The 19031-nt window shown below is 33.9% G+C and overlaps 2 protein-coding genes across 6 annotated transcripts in view; one reads left to right on the top strand and one right to left on the bottom strand.

Moving 5' to 3' along the window:
- The window catches only part of Ano3 (anoctamin 3), a 441314-nt gene that overhangs the window by 362504 nt on the left and 59779 nt on the right, over nt 1-19031 (top strand). For all 3 annotated transcript variants that reach the window (XM_047517051.1, XM_047517052.1, XM_047517053.1), the window contains one exon: nt 2393-2453. In XM_047517051.1, coding sequence (XP_047373007.1) covers nt 2393-2453 — 61 coding nt within the window. The remainder of the gene's footprint in view (nt 1-2392; nt 2454-19031) is intronic.
- Muc15 (mucin 15, cell surface associated) lies at nt 1678-16138 on the bottom strand. 3 transcript variants are annotated; one of them, XM_047517055.1, is made up of 5 exons: nt 16121-16138; nt 15431-15496; nt 8060-8778; nt 6070-6219; nt 1678-3972 (listed from the first exon to the last, which is right to left on the bottom strand). In XM_047517055.1, exons 3-5 carry the CDS (start codon nt 8751-8753, stop codon nt 3812-3814), a joined length of 1005 nt encoding a protein of 334 aa, XP_047373011.1. In that variant the 5' UTR covers nt 8754-8778; nt 15431-15496; nt 16121-16138; the 3' UTR covers nt 1678-3811. The 3 variants fall into 3 exon arrangements, with proteins under 3 accessions (XP_047373011.1, XP_047373010.1, XP_047373012.1); XM_047517054.1 differs by lacking the exon at nt 16121-16138 and adding an exon at nt 15636-15652; XM_047517056.1 differs by lacking the exons at nt 15431-15496; nt 16121-16138 and adding an exon at nt 13767-13950.

The following is a 19031-nucleotide window of genomic DNA, read 5'->3' as shown; positions in this document are numbered from 1 at the left end:
TGTAATCCCATATCATATGAATATTATTTTTATATCCACTGTATCAGATGAACATGTTTCTAAAGGCTAATGTTTCAATTTGTTGAGATAAATAATGCATGAAATATTTATTAGAGAACCTGGCAAGAAAAAACAACAACAACAACAACAACAAAGAAACTTGCTATCAAGAAAAATACTTCATAAAATATAACAAATCATGTCCATAAAACACAATTGTTATTAACAGTGGCCTTTTATTCGCCACTTTTCTAAAAGCATAGCTGTTTCTGAAGCAGGGGAGAGCCATTATTTCTTAGTGACCTTTAAGTGCCCATATGTAAAGCCTCTGTTCTAACATTCTAAGAGACTGTTTCCTGTACTAGGTCTGTTTATAAGGGAAAATAGACAGCTGTTCAGCTGCTCGAAGCCTCAGGTGTCTCTGTGGGAAGCTTCTGGAAACAAAAAGAGAGCTGGATTCCCCTGCTGGGTGTAACTTTATAAGCTCTGTAGAAGAATCTTTTATGATTCTTTTCTCTACTCTATATAATGTATGCTAATTTTTTTCTAAAAACCAACCCTCAGAATATTTTTAGAAATTCCAAGTCTTTATACTCAGAATTTTAGAGACATGCGGAATATTTTGCACCTATCCACAAACCTTTAAAAGGAGTACGTCTTCTTATGATGGCATTTTTAATAATGCTATATTATAGAAAAAATATATCTTATATTTACTGTTTTGCACATTGTTTTGCTGTGTGTTCCAGAGGTTATGATTAAAATACACATTTGTATTGTTTTAATGTCTCATTGAGAATCTTCTGGACTTTAAATTGAGCAAAGAGGACTTCATTCTAATCTGGTTTCTCTTAAAATAATTTAAGACCCAAATTGATCTCAAACTCTTTTGAAGACAGAACTCCTATTTTCTCTATATAGAGGATACTCCCTTACCTGCAGTTTCACTTTATATGAGTTCATTTACCTGTGGACCTCTGTGCTCTGAAAATACTAAACAGAAAATTCTAGAAATAAACAATTCATAAGTTTTAAATTGCTTGCTATTTTGAGTAGTATGGTAAAATCTTTGCAATGTCACTCTGTCCCTCCTAGTTTGTGAATCGTCCCTCTGTTCATCATATCCATGTTGTATATGCTACCCACCCATTAATTATTTAGTAACCTTCTCAGTTACCAGATCTACAGTCATGGTATCACAGTCTTATGTTCAAGTAACTAACATTGCATCCTAATATTACCTCAAAGGGCCTACATTATCCACCCCACTTCATCTGAACATGTACATATGGTATCATATCATCACAAGAAGCAGGGTGAGTATAATACAGTAAAATATATTGAGAGAGAAACCATATTCACACAACTGTTCTATATCATTATATTCTATTTTTTGTTATTAATCTCATACAGTGTCTAATTTATGTATTAAACTTTATCATAGGTATGTATGTTTAGGAAAAATAGTACACACAGTGTTTAGTACTATCATTAGTTTCAGGCATCCACTGAGGGACTTGGAATGGACACGATTAGTCAGAACTGTTGTAGCTACTATAATAGTTGTGTATGTGCCAAACATTTATGTCTTTGGCTATATTAATTTAACCTCACACACCAATTTACAAATATAGTGATCATATTAGACAAATAAAAGCAAGGCAAATATAATTTTAAATTTGAATTTTATTAAAATCAAATAATCTTTTTAATCCAAAACAATTAAAATCAAACACACCTCAAAGATCATATTGTATTCAATGACATCACATACTGTATCTTATTCTATATCAAGCTTCAGCTAATATCTGATTTAAAAACACTTGAACTCTGTAATAACTGTTCGATGGTTCTTAGATACTCCTTAAAACAGCCTCAGAGTAGATTCATTACATCTTATAAGCTCTGCTAGACCTAGAGCATGTTCTGAAAGCATGAGAGTGATACCACCTGATACTTTTCCAATGGAAGTGCTACCTCACTGGCAGAATTCTGCATTTGGCAACTTCTCCATTTGTGGAAGTTGTGCTAACAGAAAGTGCATCTAGGGTTACCTGAAAAGCTAAGTTCTTACATCTTACATGGTAGTTTGACTATTTGTGTCCCAAGATACTGCCTCCTGATGCTAGAAATGCTTCTAAGCAGAAGAGCACGTTGTGTTCTAAGAGACAAGAGAAGAAAAGGGGAAAATGTTGCTCTCTCACTTCTTCCATGAGAAAGTCACATAAAAATGTTGCAGGGCTTATGAAAGGCTCTCATATAATATATTCACAAATTGTGAAAAATACGTTGATTTCATTTGTGGAAAAATCATAGTACCTACATGCAAATAGTAGTCACTAGATTATTACAATCAGTAGTATGACTAATATTTTTGTTTTTTTCTATTAAGGTGACATATTTGTTTGATAATGGAGGGACAGTCTTCTTTGCTATTTTTATGGCGATATGGGGTAAGTATATGCTTTCATTACTTATGTTCCAGCTTTTATTTTCCAGGTTTATTGTTTGATTTCTATACACACATGCACAAGCATACACACACACGCACACGCACACACATGCACAATCACCATTTGTCAATTCAACAACAGTCTAGGCTGGAACTTGCTTTGTTTGTTCTCTTCATAATTCACTTCTTCTTTGGGAATTTAACTCTTGATCTAACCCTCTAATCCCTAAAGCCTAGTCCTTTCTACACCAAGGGATATACTTTTCTTGCCAAAATCAGATGATAATTTTAAAGCAAACTGAAACATTCTGGAAAACAGATTCACCTCCTGGTAATATTACTTGTGAAAGTGATGTTCAGAAGCTTATGTTTGCTTAATATTCCCATTCATCTTTTTTTCCTTTGCCTTATGGTTTCTACATTTAGAGATGCAGACTCTATTGCACATGTGATTAAACAATAGGTCTAATGTATAATAAACCCTACATCTGCCTAACAACTCAAAACTGTACACATTATATACAAGTACATTCTTTGGCTATCTTTTTTCACCATATTCCTCACTGAGTTTTTAAGGCACCAATGAATTGAAATCTAAAGAGTGCCCCAAACTTTGAAGAATTTAGGAGAGCTGTCACTTTCCTGGTTCAGATCCTCCTTCCTACCATGAGTCTACTCAATGCTGTCATTGTCAAGGGTCAGTTCCAGAAGCTGATTTTCCTTGTGCTGATGCAGAGAAGTAGAATGTAGTAGACTAAGTCTTTCACTGTTATGGCCTTTATATCCCACAGTGGGGACTGAGGGGACACTGCAGGCCATATCCTTTTTCTCACTTTAAGATGAAATTAAGTTTAAAAATATATATAATATATATAATTTATGTATATATATTCCCCAGTGTTCTTTGAAGAAAATGCTAATCCTGATTTATGACCCTAGAATTGCCCATGGAACAATAAAGCATCGACTCCATTGGTGTTTGTTCAAAAAATAAGTGAAAATATAGTTTTGGTTTCCAATTCTTGTTAAAGAATTTTTATTATTAAACTATCAAGGAGTACTAACCATGATATTGTTTCATTTTACTTGATTCCACAGATATTTCCAACTAAGGAAAAAAATGGACAAAAACCAATTATAGTTATATAATAGATGCTTCAGTCCAACAAAAAATTGTAGGAAAGGAAATCTTTTTGATGTTTTATTCCCTCTGTGTTTCTGCTACTAGTTTCATGCTTTTACAGTTCTCCCAGCACAGTCCACATGACAGTGATCTTGCATAACCTCTTGGAAGATGAGTCTTTTAAAAGGCCAAGATGTAGATGAGCACTTGCCATCTGACACCTTTACGTCTTAGTTTCATACTGAGGTACGGAGTGGAGGAATGTCATCCATGGGAATTCCATCGCGTGCATTTTCTCGACTTTCTTGCACAGATGAATCATTCACAGTTGGATTGTAGTAACTAGAATTCCCAAAACTCACATCATAAGGTTCTGGTGCATTATCTAATCGCAGAACTAAAAGATAGATAAATAACAAAATTGTTTTATACTGACAGTCTAAAAAATTCATGTTTAGGCATTTGACTATATTATCAGATTATAGGAATTGTTCTGGTTGAGTGAGAAAGTACATCTTTCATGTGAGCTTTTCAGATACTACTTTTGTAATATCATATAAATAGATATTTTTCAAGCTACATTCATTTTTTGTGACTAAGAAAACAATTTTACTTTCAAAAATTTTTGATGGCAGACCTAAAATAAAGAAACTAAGGAAGAGATCACTAAAATGTGTACCAATACCTTGAAGATTGAAATATAAACATGTGCCTCATTGAGTTTTCCAAACCTTATCAACAGGTTCAGAATTTTTAACTTCTGGTGTAAAAATGATTGAAATAAGGGCATTGAAAGTTCATTGCCATAATTTTAACAATTATCTCAACATTTGATGCTCAAGCCATTTAATGTGAAGAATGGAGGAAACTATTTGTGAAAGCTTGTATTTCTTTCTGATATATTCAAGTTATCATGCACTTAGGATTTTCTGACAGATGATCCAGGAGGTTTTTTTTTTTTTTTTTTTTAAATAGTCAATTATTTCCTTAATGATCTCAAATTCATTTTCAGAGAATAACAAGGCATGTGCTATATGTTTTAAATTCAGCTTAAATTATAAGCAGTCACTAAATACCAATTAGATTAGTAATCTGTTCACTTAGGTATTGTCATAGGCTTACCTACCCATTCTTTAAGTCACTTGTTTACAAACTAGACTTCCAGCAACCTTAGGTTTTAGGAGAGGTATCTCAAAGTTATCCTGAAGAGGTAAAACAGGTGGTGTGATTATGTTATGTCTTTATACATCCATCAGAACTATTGTGATGATGGCATCAATTTGATAGACTGAATTCTTTCATGACATACACAAGACAGCATTTTCAGTAGAAAAAAACAAAATGTTTAGAAGCCAGTGTTGTTAGAAATCCTATTCTTTAACTTTGAAAATTGTCCTATTTTATTTTGTTTTGTATGGATTACTAGAAACCCATAAGCAGAATTGGTTATATTAACAATTAATGTATTTGGTTCTGAATATGAATAATACATCAGATATGAATTGAACTCATGACAACTCAGTGTGACTTTATCCATGGTACTCATCAGGGACAGTTAAGAATTGGTGGCAAAATTCCTCTGGCAAACAAGAAAAGTTTTGTTTTTTTTTTTCTTAAAGTCTATTAAGAGAGATGAGTCAAACACATAAAGTGATTTCATTTCTGTTCTTTTCAATATATTATTAAGATTATGCTCACTGTTTTATTTTTAGTACATGTATTTATTATAATTATGATGGCTTTTTCTATTATATGATTGAAAAATTCCTGAATTAAGACATATTGTGACTTTATGTATGTGAAATTTGCAACTAGGATTAATGGAGGACTGCTTTATGTGAGTAAGTTTTGGAAGAATGAAAAGTTAAAATAATCTTTATTTATATTATTGCTATTAAGAGAACTTAAAATAGCAAAGAATGGCTTTGCAGTAAACTTGGACCCTTTTCCTCCATATTATATCATTATTTTTCAATTGTATACATATATTTGGATACTGAAATTGCTATTTAAAACCCACTTTGATGCAATGAGCAACACTTTGAAGTGGTTTTTAAATTTCAATTACTTTGGTTTTGCTCTTTAATTTTTTTCTTTTATTAATGCATTATAGTTAACACATAATAGTTTGGTTCATTTTGACAAAATCTTTCATATGTGGAATTTAATTTACTCTCTTTCTGTTCCCAGTGCCTCTTCTTTCTCTCCCGTCCTCCCTCCCCCATTCTCTTTCCTCTAATGATCTTCTTTTCACTCATTTATTTATTTTTGATTGGTGCTTTATAGATATACATACAGGTGGGGTTCACTGTGAGAGAGGAGGAGGAGGGAAATGCCAAATGAATTTGGTTTTGTTCTTCGAAAAACAGAAGGTGGATCAGAATAAATCTTTTATCTATGTTGGTCATATTAACTTCTAAATCCCCTCTAAGCAGTGTGCTCTCACTTAATTAGAATCACTGTGTCCAGTTGAGGTTCTAAAAGTCATCTTTACCTGGTTCATTTCTGTCGTCATAAAGTCGCCGATGGGAAAATGAATCCGTTTTCCTTTTTCCACACAACAAATAGCCAACGAGACTGAGCAATGAAGCACCCAGAATTGCCCCTAAAATGGCCCCAAATACTACTCCTGTATTTCTGTTCTCTAGAGGAGAAAACAGAAAACATTTACAGAAAAGAAGTAGAAAATAATTATTCAAAGCAGCAGAAATGGATATAAGTGGATTTTTTTATACACTAAAGAATTTTTAATTTTTTTTTAAAAATTAAATAATGGTGACAGTGTATATGTGTGTATTTAAGAAAAGTATTGGCAACTGTACTTAATGATAAAACTATACTTCTGATTTTGAACTACAATGAAACACTCCTAAGTCATAGCTTTATAACTGTTTTGTTACTTATTACATCAATAGGACTGAAATGTCATGTGTGTTCTCCATTAAGATCTCATCTCAGCGTTGAATGTTGCATCAGGCTGTCCATAAACCTGGAATTCCTGACAGACTTTAATGCTGAAATGAACTTTGAATTTGTTTCTATAAATAATTCAAGAGTAATGGTGCACACCTGTAATCTCAGCTATTGAAGAGGCTCTAGCAGGAGGATCATAAGTTGGAGGCCACCCTAGGACACTTAAGGAGAACCTGTCCCAAAACAGAATTTTTTTTAAAAAAGCTGAGAAGTTTGCTCTGTGGTCAAGTACTTGCATAGCATGGGTGGAACTCTAGGTTTAATGCCTATTATTACAAAATAATAATAATAATAATAATAACAATAATAAATCCAAAAAATCCCAGGTAAAAAGTGTATTTCTGAATACAACAAAGTCTCCAAGGCAACATGCTTTCAACTTTGTGTGTCAAGATGGGGGTGCAAGAGAAGCCGGAATTTCAATCTGTGTGCCTTTTGCTTAGTGCCTTATTTAAAGAGGAAATCTTCAGTGGACTACTTATTGTCCTGGAACTCACACTTAGTGTATTGTTTTTACTTTATGAGAAGTTAAGGTAGGTAGACAAGAGGGTCTCTGATTCTATGTAAAATCCCTCTTTCAAAGAAAAATTAACAATAATATTAGAGTACAGTAAAATTGTTACTAACATGAAATGGAAGCAAACAGCATTTTCTTTAAATATAAGAACAGGTAAGAGTAAGTGCTCAGTATTCTCAATATGTATATCGGGTTTAGATAAATAAGAGAGAAAATTATTTTAAAAGTCCCTCTGATGGAATATAGAAGTGCATATGAATGAAAAGATAAGTTAAAATACAATTAAAATGGAAGTACATATACATACACCACATATTGGCATATCATTGCGGTGTAATAATAAAACCTAGACTTTAAAAGTTAAAACATGTCCTATAATCTGGCAACAATGTTCAAATATCAATTTGTATATATGATTTAGTTTTCCATAATTAATATAGTCTCTGAGTAAGTGCATTAGAAGGTAATGAGTTCATGGAACACACATATATATTTTAAAAAATAAAACCATTTCAAGCATACAAAAATGAGGCTAGACCTGAAAAAATAAAGCATAGTGATTGAATTATAAATCTGTTATATCTTTTCCATTTTACATTTTAAAGCTAGACATAATTTCTAATTGAAACATGCAGATCTCCATATGATAAATTTTCTCATGATACAGTTAAAATTCATTTACACGACATTCATTAGGTATTGAACTAAAAGTGGAGGAGGATTTTCTTTTGTTAAGCTTGTCTAAATAATGTTTTAAACCCATTCTCTTCTCACACTCCCATATGATAATAATAAGCCTATGTTCAATTAATCCCTAAAACCATTTCATTATTTCCAGTGTATATAATGGTTGCCCCCTCAAAAGTAAGAACCACTTTTACTTGTTCATTCTCATCTATTTTTGTAGCATAGCACAATCCTTAAACCTAATGTATGTGACATTTTTGAAGATTTGGTTTCACATTAAAGGAAAGTTAAATCCTTTTATATTTACCTTTTTGGGGGTCTGACGTATTTGAAAAGAATTTTGAATTATTGGTGAATTTTAAGGTAGGCTGTGGAGTTGTCTTTTCTTGGTAGGGGGTAAAAGCAGCAAGGCTTTCAGTGGTTGTGGTAAGCCGTCCAGTCGGTTCCATTACCAAGGGAGTCACGGATCTGGTAGTTGGTGCTGGAGGGATGATGCTAATTGTAGAGGAAGTGTTGTCAGGAATGTTCATGGTGTCATTATCCAAGGACCAACTCACGTTTTCTGGTGATACAGCATGTGTAGAATTGATTGGATAAGGTGAGACTGGCAAAAGGCTTTTATTTGTTATAGATGAATTCAAGATCAATTTAGAAATGTAGCCATGAACCAAGGGTGGCACTGTAGAAAATGTGGTTGTGGGTCTTGGATCCCGAGAGAAGTTGTCTATTGAAAAGTTATCAGTGGAATTTATTTTTCTGTAGTTTTTGGATGGGGAAGTACTTGCCTTGGGTTCAGAGGTATTTCTGTTTGCATTATCTGAATTTGCATTTACTTCACTTTGCAAAGACATAGATTTATTTTCCATCATTACCAATCCTTCTGCAGTGCTTTGTGATATGTTTTTTCCTAGATTTTGTTGTTCATAGCTCCCAAATGGCAGTGAAATAAACAAAATTGAAATCAACATAAATTTGGCTAAGGTCAACATTGTAGTTTTCATTGATATTTGTTTTATTAAGAGGAATCTGAAAGAAAATAATAATCATTTGAATTATTAAATGAAGCATACTGAGTTATTTAAATAGTTCTATATTTTTAAAGTGTAAAAACACCTAGAAACATGTTGAAGAGACAATGTCATATTTTTACTGCAAAAATTTATGTTTTAGGGGGAATCTTGTATTTAAACTAATGTTGCTGAGCTCTATTATATATGTAATATTTCTTCCTTCCTTCTAGGAAAAGAACATGAAAATACTTTGTCAAACCGGACACCACTATCATTATGTCAAAGACCATTTAGCTTGGGATAAGTTGAAGTATAAATAAAAATTAAAATATACACAAACACATAAACCTGGATATACATATATGTTCTTATATATGTATATGAAACTATATGTAGACTGCTAAGTAAGATTCTTAAAATATTACAAATACAAGACATCTAGAGATGACTGAATACTTAACCTATTTAAGAAAACATGTTCTTTATAAAGATGTATTTTTGAATATTTTCATGAGAAGGCCATTATCAATTTTTACCATACTAAATGTGTCATATATTAGTTCTATAAACAGAGTGAATCAGAATCTCCTTTGAATACATTTTATTAGTATCTAGTTTGAGTTATTTGCCTTCGAAATTAGTCTATGTTAATGTTTTTAACTTCATGATGTTGTTCTCCCTCTTTAATTGCAAGTTGGGAAAAATTAAAAAGCTTTTTAAATTCCAGAATATGCTTTATTCTTTAATCCTTATTTTATTAATGAAGACCATGGTTGAGGGCATATGAGAAAATTTCACCTCGTCAGATGACGGTGGAATTGGAATGAAGCCCTGGACCTGACCTCTAATCCCAGCTCCCTCTCCTGCCTCGGTGAAGAAGTGCCACACAGCACAGACCATGATATAGGGAAGTGATTTACAGTCAGGTTTCTATTAATAGTCTGGCTTCTTTCACCAATAACCAGTGGAAATTTATGATCCTAATATGCAGTTGTTTTAACTTTGTTATAATGTCCAAACTGACTTCATGTTTTCGTTTTGAAGACTAACAAGTTTTAAGAAAAAGCACCCTGAACAACATCTGGCCTAGTATTCAAATATAATATCTCTGCAGTGTCCCAGGGGTTACAGAGTTTACCAAATGTATCATCTCATTTGATCTTCATAATGATCACTTGAGAAAAGATGAAAAGCTTTTATTATGTCCTCCTTGTAGATAAAGAACCTGAGGCTCAGATTGGCTACTAATGAAAACTGGCAAATGGAAGAGACAGTGCTGAAAGTCAATTTCACAGATTCGACCTAATTAGGTACTGAAATTTAAAGGACTTTTAATTGAATGTTTATTATTTTAAAAATATTAGGCTGTTCTTCCAGCACTGTTCTTCTTAGCACTGATTTTGTGTTCCATGAATTGAACCTTATTTTTCACTAAAAGCTTCCAAGGTGACTGAGATAGGAAAAAGGAAGAGGTGCAATTGTTATTATTTAGCTCCCATATTGTCTGCCATTTCTCAAGAATTCTGTTTGAAATTTTCACCAACATTGTTGATTTTTCACAAGGGCCTAAGGGTCTCCAAAACACTCCTCTGATTATGTTTTAAAGTATCCCACACATTTTACTTAAAGTATTTACACATAGGGGTACAATCTAAATATCTCCTGATAGATTGTCTTCTTCAAAAGCTTTTAGAAAGCAATTTTGCCTTTGGATTCCAAAGGTTTTAATGATGTGTAGTATCTCTCATGCTCTATGCTAATCACCTAAGAAAAGTCAACTTAAAAAGAAGGCAGGCAGAAATACAAGGATATTACAGCAGCATTATTTATGCATCTCCAACCTACTTTCCCACTGATAACAGATGAGATAGCAAACCATGGGACATTTGTATGGTGAACAATCACAAATTACCACTTCCCACAACAAATGGGGAGTATCATAAACATAATGCACAGCTTAAAACTCCAGGGAAGTTGGGTGGTTTCCCACACATACAGTTCAAGAACAGGCAGAACCCACTGTGTTAAAGTCAGAAGAACGGTTACTTGTGTAGAGAAGAAGGGTTGTCCAGGTGCGGTTTGGCAGGGGCTCCTGGTGCACTGGTAGTACTCTGTATCTTGACTTGATAGTGACCACACAGGTGTGTGCCTTTGTGGTAATTCTGTTCTGTATATTTTATTCACTTTATAATAATCAATACAATTTGTCTAGGTCCTAATATTGTTATCATAATTGGAAAATACCTTACTACTATGCATTTCTTTTATCTTAGGATTCACATGTTTTCCAATTAATTCTCACCAAAATAACCAAATAAGAAGGAAGGGTTTATAATCTCATTTACAAATGATCACATGGGGTCCAAGAATGTAAATAATGTGTCCAAGGATTCACAACTAGTGACTCAAAGAGAGGGTTAGGATTCAAACCCTGTCATATCTTAGCAAGCTCTGATATGCTCAGTCATCCCTCAACTCTCATTGACAGTTGTTTCTAGGACCCCAGGAGAATACCACAATCTGTAGATGCTCCAGTCTCTTACATAAAATGGTTAAGCATTTGCTTATAACCTAAACACATCCTCCCATATTCTTTAAATTATCTCCAGATTACACATAACTTATCATTTCTAATACTATGTAAATGCTATGTACATAGTTGTTATACTATATCACTTAGGAATATAAAAAGAAGAAATAGTCCATACACAATCAGCACAGAAGCATTTTTTTCTGAATATTTTCAATCGATAGTTGGTTGAATCCATGGATGCAGAACACACGGATACAGACTGCCATAATACAGATTGCAGAGGAATATAGAATTTGGTACTCAGTTGCCTTTTAGAACTTCATTCCAGCATTACTTTTTAAAACTCAGTCTCTCTAAATTTAATTATTTAAACTAGAGTGGCATATAATCCCATTTAAAAAAGAATATTGGAACTATAGGTTCTTCTATCTTATGTGCTTCTTAAATATACTAAATACATTTTTACCCTACTTGAAGGAATCCCAATAAAAGTCTCCATGGTTTTTTGTGGACCCCTTCACCATGTGGTTTATTGATTCACATTAACAAAACACAAGTGATTATTCCCAGGACCTATAGGTGACCAACATTTCACTAAGCGAATACCTCACCAAGCATATTTAAAATATGGTACAATTTAGGTTAGGAAAAATATATGTACCTTTTCACAAACATCTTTCTGCTTTGAACCCTGCAAGATTGGTAATAAACATGAGAATTCTTTTCACTAGGTACTGCCATGGATCTGCTTTGTGAAATATTCTTAGTCTCTCTTTTTTATCATAATTAAAGTTTGATTTTCTTTCCCTAACCTAGGCAATTTGCCTCTTCTTTTCCTCAGAGTGCCTCTCACAGGGGAACAGGACCTTAGCTGCTCTTCTACTTTTCTTAGAGTGTTACTTGAGGAATGAGGCATTGAGCTCTCACTCTCTTCCAGTAATGAGAGTCCACATATCATGAACCAACAAAGTGTGTTTTGTTGTTCCTATTTCACCTTGCCTGTGACATTGAGCCACCAAGGGGCTCTCTTGTTCCTCCACCTCACTTTTGATTGTTATTTGAAAACCTAGGATATCCACACCCCAAATGAGTCTAACATTCTATTCCTGCCTATAATTTATCTCTTGGGAAAATGAAAGAAAGGGAAGTGAGGGATTGGGCAGTATATTTGAATAACATTTACAGTTTATTCAGAAATCAGTGCAGCTGTGGGGTGACATTTTGTGAAGATTGACTTATTCCTGTTATCCTGATGTTGCAGCAGAACACAGTGCTGCTCCTGCCTCTTGGCTTCTAAGAGAACCAGGTTACACCTCTTACTTGGGTATCTTTCATTTGAGTGGGAAGAAGAATACAGGAATTGAAGCCATCAGCTATTCAACTACAGCCCTGAAGATTTGTGGGGGCAAGGACCAAGTGATTTGGGTTAAGTCTGACCCCATCTTGAAAGGAACAAGCATGTTGTTAGCAAGGTAGTATGAGAGCTCCAGAAGGCAGTAAAGACAATCCATATATTTATTTTTGCATTTTCTTTTCAGTCTCTCCATATCAATAGAGTTCAAATATTTAAACTACATTGTATACTGGTTTTATAAAGCTGAAATTATGCTGCATTATGCATGATATACTTGAGAGTACCCAGGTTCATCTGTCAGCCATGTACTAAGTGGGGGCAGACAGAAGGTAGAATGAAAGAAGGGGGAAAGATTTTGAGGGAGAGAAAATCAGGAAAACCAAATAACATCCATTTCCCTCCTGCTCTTTGCCTTGTCTAGCACTGAGTAGAAGCAATTTTGGGGGTGGAACCTCCAGAGGAATCCTGAAGGAGTAACTTAGGAACAGAAATGCAATCATCACAAACTTAAACAACTTTGAAGAGTACACTTATAAAGGGAACAGAAAAGAGAGGAGGTCTAGCTACTTTTGAACTTTAAATGCAGACCTAAAATCCCTGTGTATATATTGAGAGATTTGGGGATTTTTTTTTTTTTTTTTTTTTTTTTTTTTTTTAGTATTTCATATCTTTTAAAATAGACTTTAAAATGAGTGAGTTTTGCTTTTCAAACAATTCTTCTGCACAGAGAGAATGAAGTTATTTTCTGCCCTTTGGTACTGGCACTGAAAGGTGGTTTCACATTACTACCTTTGTTTGGAGGGCTACTGAAGGCCACGACAGGGAAAAAACAAATTCCGGTCATTAAAGGGAGCAAACCTTCATTCTGTATGGAATTTTGCTTACTCTTAAATGCATAAAGTCATTATTCTGCCCTGCCTCCCTGCTGTAACTGAGTCATACCCATTTTATACCAGGCTTTGAAAATAAGGAGGTGCCCTGGTTTGTGTCAGGTCATCAACCATTCAGGGAAAAAGAAATGATAGTCATTCTAGACTCCATCAAAAAAAGACATTTTAAATAAAAACACCAGTTATACTCAGGGGATAATACAAAACATGTTTCTAGAGTGAAATACCTAAGACTATAACTTGTCCCAACGTTTCTCCCAGTTGCTTTTGGTCTTGTCTTCCTCCAAATCTTAGGCTATAAATGATGATAGATAGGTTTTGTTTTTCCTTGTTATAGGAACCTCAGTCTGCCATGTAGCTAATATTCAGGCAGACTTAAGTGTTATTCTGAGTTGTCTTTACAAACTTGGGTGGTATTTTCTTTTCTGTGCATAAAAAAAAAACATAATAAAATGAGGACTTTAGATATTATGCTTCTAAATTTGCATCTTTTTTTCTATATTGGTCCATTATACTTATACATAATGGTGGGTTTTCTTACATATTTGTGTATATACACAATGTAAAACAACATGTCTGTTACAAAAGGGTTTGGAAGGATGAGTGAGAAGTCAAAGTCTAACTGTACCTGAGAACCTTAGGTCTATAATTTTTTATTTGATTAAAAAAAAATGAAAGTATGACTTTTCTCCAGGAAAAAGTAAATTGCAAAAATTTATGAATATCATTCTAGTTACAAATGTGGCATGCACAAATTCCCCCCAAATAGAATATCATACCACTTGCTAACTTAGGAGTTCTCAGTCAAAAACTCCAGTGATGAAATTTTTAAAAAACTTTAAAAATGAAGTGGATAACTATCATGCTTAGAAAGTATTGCCTCCAAAAGCAATGTTCAAGATCCAAGTTTCCCAGCATGGGATTATCAGCCTTCTTTCATATTTGAATGCCTGTAGGAGTAGCTTCTGTGGATCGAATAGAAAGTGGGTCAATTGGAAATAGGCATCCTTTTAGTATAAAGAGTCTAACAGTCTAACTACGCACTGAAAATAACTGTAAGAAATCTTGTTTTCATTCCGTGGTATATGTTCTGTGGGATGTCTAACTGACTTAGACTTTCAAATTTCTAACAAGTGCTAGACACCTGTACTTATCATGCTGAAAAATAATGACATGTACAACTTTTTGCCAAGTTTTCAAAAACATCTTTGAAAAAGTTGTATAGAATTCTATAATTTATTGTATGTGAAAACGGTTTTTCAAAAATGACACACTGTACTGGACACAGTGGTATACACCTAGAATCCCAGAGACTCCCTGGGAGGTTGAGGCAGTGTGATCACAAGCTCAAAGTCAGCCACAGCAATTTAGTGAGGCCTGGAGCAACTTTCCAAGATACTGTCTCAAAATAAAAAATAAAAAGGGCTGAGGATGTAGCACAGTGGTAAAGCACCACCCCTGGGTTCAATTCCAAGTACAGAACTAAATAAATAAAATGCTTTGTAATGCTTAAAGAAAGAAATTTAAACCCAAGTGCATAATTAAATCTAAGCTTTAAATTTAATATTTATGCATTTTTTGTACCTTTAAATATTTTGAGACCTTTAATAAGTTCTGACTTAAGGAAATTTTTTTATTGTAGTTGCTTACATTTTAAATAAGACTTTCATTTAACTCTTCTGCTGGTTTCATCATCTAACAACTTTGGCAGTAATACTTTAATTCATTTAACACTGCAAATCCTAATTTAGAAGGTAATTAGCTGATGAACTACTACCAGGGTCTCTGTAGCTACTTGCAGAACTATTCTGTTAAAGGTTGAGGCCACTTTGATTCTCTTTGATAAATAAGTGAGAAAGAGCCCTAAGTAACCCAGCAAGCACACACTTACCTTCAGGAATAGGACGTGTTTACAGATGGGCACTCAAATGCCAAAGTTGTCCTGACTGGAAAGAGTCTGCGGTGCATGAGAGAAAACAGATGAGTTAAGTGCGACGGTGCTACACTAAGCAAGAGGGTGCCAGAGAAACGAAATTAGGCGGGGCTGGCTGGAAGGATCTTGCTTCTGTAATAGAGCACCCAAGAACCTGACTGACCTGCTCCTCAGCCCCACACAGCAGGATATCGCCTCATTCAGGTCTTTAAAAAAAAAAAAAAAATGTGTCCAACCCTCCAGTTTTCATAGGTTGGTCGTTTTCTCTTTGGGGCAGGCCAGTTCTCAATAGCAAAACAAGAGTATCCATTTCTTGCCTTACGTGAAAAAAAGGACAGAGATTTTGATAACTTCCTGTGGTGTATAAGCAATTTCTGACACATGCTGGGTTCCCCCTCTGCCTCTGAGGACACTGGAATGAGTCATGTTCTTCACCTGTTGCTCTGTGCAGGCTGGCCCTATGTTCTAAATCATAATCAAACTTTTCTTTCCCAAAGTAGGCTGCCCTGTTTGTGTATGCAAAAAGTAGAGAGAGAAAATGTAGTGGGATCAGTAGTGAGGGCATTTGCCTTCCTGCAGTGCACTGAAATTGATTTTATAAAGTCACACTTAACCCAAAGTGAAGGAGTATGTATTATGGAGTGTTACCTTAGAAATAATCACCAGAACTGAGGTCAGGTTTCTTGCTGATTTTCAGGAATTTGGGGAGTCACTGGTGCCTATCTGAAAATGACCATGTGATCCTAAGTAATTCTGGGAGCCTTCTCAGTTAAGTAGTTTTCATCCTGTGTTCTCGTTGCTTTTATTCTCAATTTAGAAGCTAGAGAAGTGCCCAGGTAATGCTTGATTAAACAGGAGAGTTGAATAACAACCTGGCATACTTCCTTCACTTCCTTTCAGGGCTTATGAAAGGGAGAAGAGTGAAACTGGGATATTTTCACATCAATATTTGGGGACTGGCGCCAAAGTCCGTATAGCTCAGTGTGCCTGAGGCTCATACTTTTCTGTCGTACAAGGAGATAGATTTCCAGCTGCTGGAAGAGAAAATGAAACTTTAGTTAAAATGCAGAAATGAATAAGCATTAAACCGAATGCAAAGAATCTGCCCAGTTAATTGGTCCCAGGAAAGAACGAGGTAATTCTATAGGGTTAAATTTTCCAAAGCTCAAAGTGCCCTTCAGAATTTGATTAGAGATTAAAGTAACTCCTGAAAAAAAAATTTGCTGCAAGGATATCTAAGCTATATCTGCACTGGTATGAAAAGCCAATTAAATTTAATCAAACAATTGGTTACTGAGCAATGTTTTAATAGAATCCAATTCTATTACTATTTTCAGATTAGCCAATTGCTAGGGAAAGAATTAATTGTGGGAAGGGGTGTTTTCTTTTTGTATTTAAAGAACTGAATATAAATTATCAGCATTGGGTGTACCATGTCATGTCTAGTAATTTTTCAGTATACATTTAGACACATCAATACCCTTCTCTGACTTGGCAGTATAAGTGTGGCCTATACCAGGCAGGGATATTGTAAGCACTTTTGCTACAACATTGCTTTCACTGCCATAGGAGTGGATGCTAAGCTCTTGTGACCCTCTTTTCTAAAGATCCTTGCTGAGAGCTCCCATAATCCTTTCCATCATTGCCCTCCATACATCCATAACCAACTGATTAAAACTGACCCTAGCGACTAATCCTATTTACCTGTCATGAACACATCAGGAAATAAAGCAGAAAATGAAAACTATGCATAAATTTAATGCTTCAGTTGTTACTTAGCTTACTGAGTTGTAATTAGAAACCTTGGTTAAGTCACCTGAGTTGGAGCTAAAAAGAAAATTTTCGCCAAACAATTCTCACTGTTATATATTTCCAGGAATATACCATGTTCTAAGTAAAACCAATCCCATATCAGATCTCATTACTTCAGAGAAACTCAACAAAATAGAACAATTACCTGACAATTTCATCATCCAAGCCAGCTGAGATGGCACACTGTGCAATGCTTATAGAAAAAAAATTTGTACTTACCTACTATGGTGCCTTTCATCTGGTACTTGGAATTGCTTTAGGGTCATTAGGACAATAATACTCAGAGCAAGGACACGTCCTTTTTGTCTGAAATGTCAGCACCACTCATAAGAGGAATTTCTAGAAAATTAAAGCATGTTACTGTCAACAATGTATCTGAAAACAAAACCAGGATGTAACTTGGAACCACACTTCAAATGAAATCATGTTGCTCTCCATCCATTGTAGTATCTTTTTGTACAAATCCTATAGTATCAAATGCCTGATGCCAATGTCACACACAGGGAATTTGTTCACATTGATCAGATTCATTGACGGCAAGTTATGAGTTTGAAATAAGTTATAAATTGAATTAAAATTTTGTCACCCCACAGGAACATGAGTACTTTAAACAACAAAGAAATATTCCCTTAATAATAAAATAAATTACATTATGATTATATTACTTGAAGGTATTTCAATAATATTCTTTATACATAAAATGGCTAGAAATTTATTTTTAGATCATCACATTTTATTTCTTTCAATATTCTCAGAAGAAAATTATAGGGGGTAATTTTCATGAATGCTAATAGCTGTTTAATATATAACCTTGTCTGTTTACTCTTAAGTTGTGTGATGTTTTAATATGATCTTCATGTGGCTATAACTTCATAGAAAGGTTAATTGCTTCATTTTGTTGTTGAGGATATTTTAGGGCAGTATACTTTGTTGAGTATAGGTTTTGAAATGGTATATATATATATATATATCATATATATTAAGCATATATATATATGCTTAAGTATTTGTGCTTTCATGCATATATATGTAAATGGTGGGCTAAAAAGTCGTAACCTGATAAAGCACTAAAAGCAACTATAGGATAGCTCTATGTGATTCTGGTGTTTCATTCAGGCAGTAGCTCCAGAATATCACCATAACAAACTCTAGTGCATTTCTGTCTATGCACTTATGTGAATGTTTTCTCAGTTAATATCTTTATGAGAAAAAGAACTGATGCTAAAACAAAACCTACCTCATTGTAGTCAGAATTAATAGGCACCAGTGAACACCTGAATGAATTGAACAACAAACAAAATCTTCATTGATATCCTAAGGAGATGTGTTTATAATAAAATATTAGAGTATATATTTATTATTTATTAAAATTTGAATTTAATTATATTAGTTTATTAATTTAATATTTTTATTCAGATTGTTTTTTAAAGTAAGATACTAGTGGTCATAAGAAATTTTAAAACTTTATAACTGCTTTTTTATTGTTTCAGAAAAATATGACAAGATGATCAATAAAAACTTACAAATGTAAATGTATTACAGATAATACTCTAAGGGAGAAATGGAATGGAAATACATTTAAAGATAAAACGCAATGTTTAAAATTTGCAACTGAATAGATGAGCTAATTGAAAGCATTTTAAAGGATTATAATAAAGTATAAAAGATCAGTATGTAATTATATTTTGAATATTCACACCTGTAATCCCAGCGGCTCAGGAGGCTGAGGCAGGAGGATCAAGTGTTC

Source organism: Sciurus carolinensis, chromosome 11 (assembly GCF_902686445.1).
Source record: "Sciurus carolinensis chromosome 11, mSciCar1.2, whole genome shotgun sequence".
Taxonomy (NCBI): Eukaryota; Metazoa; Chordata; class Mammalia; order Rodentia; family Sciuridae; genus Sciurus; species Sciurus carolinensis.
Note: the sequence above shows the minus strand (reverse complement) of the source record. Positions and strands in the feature narration are given on the sequence as shown.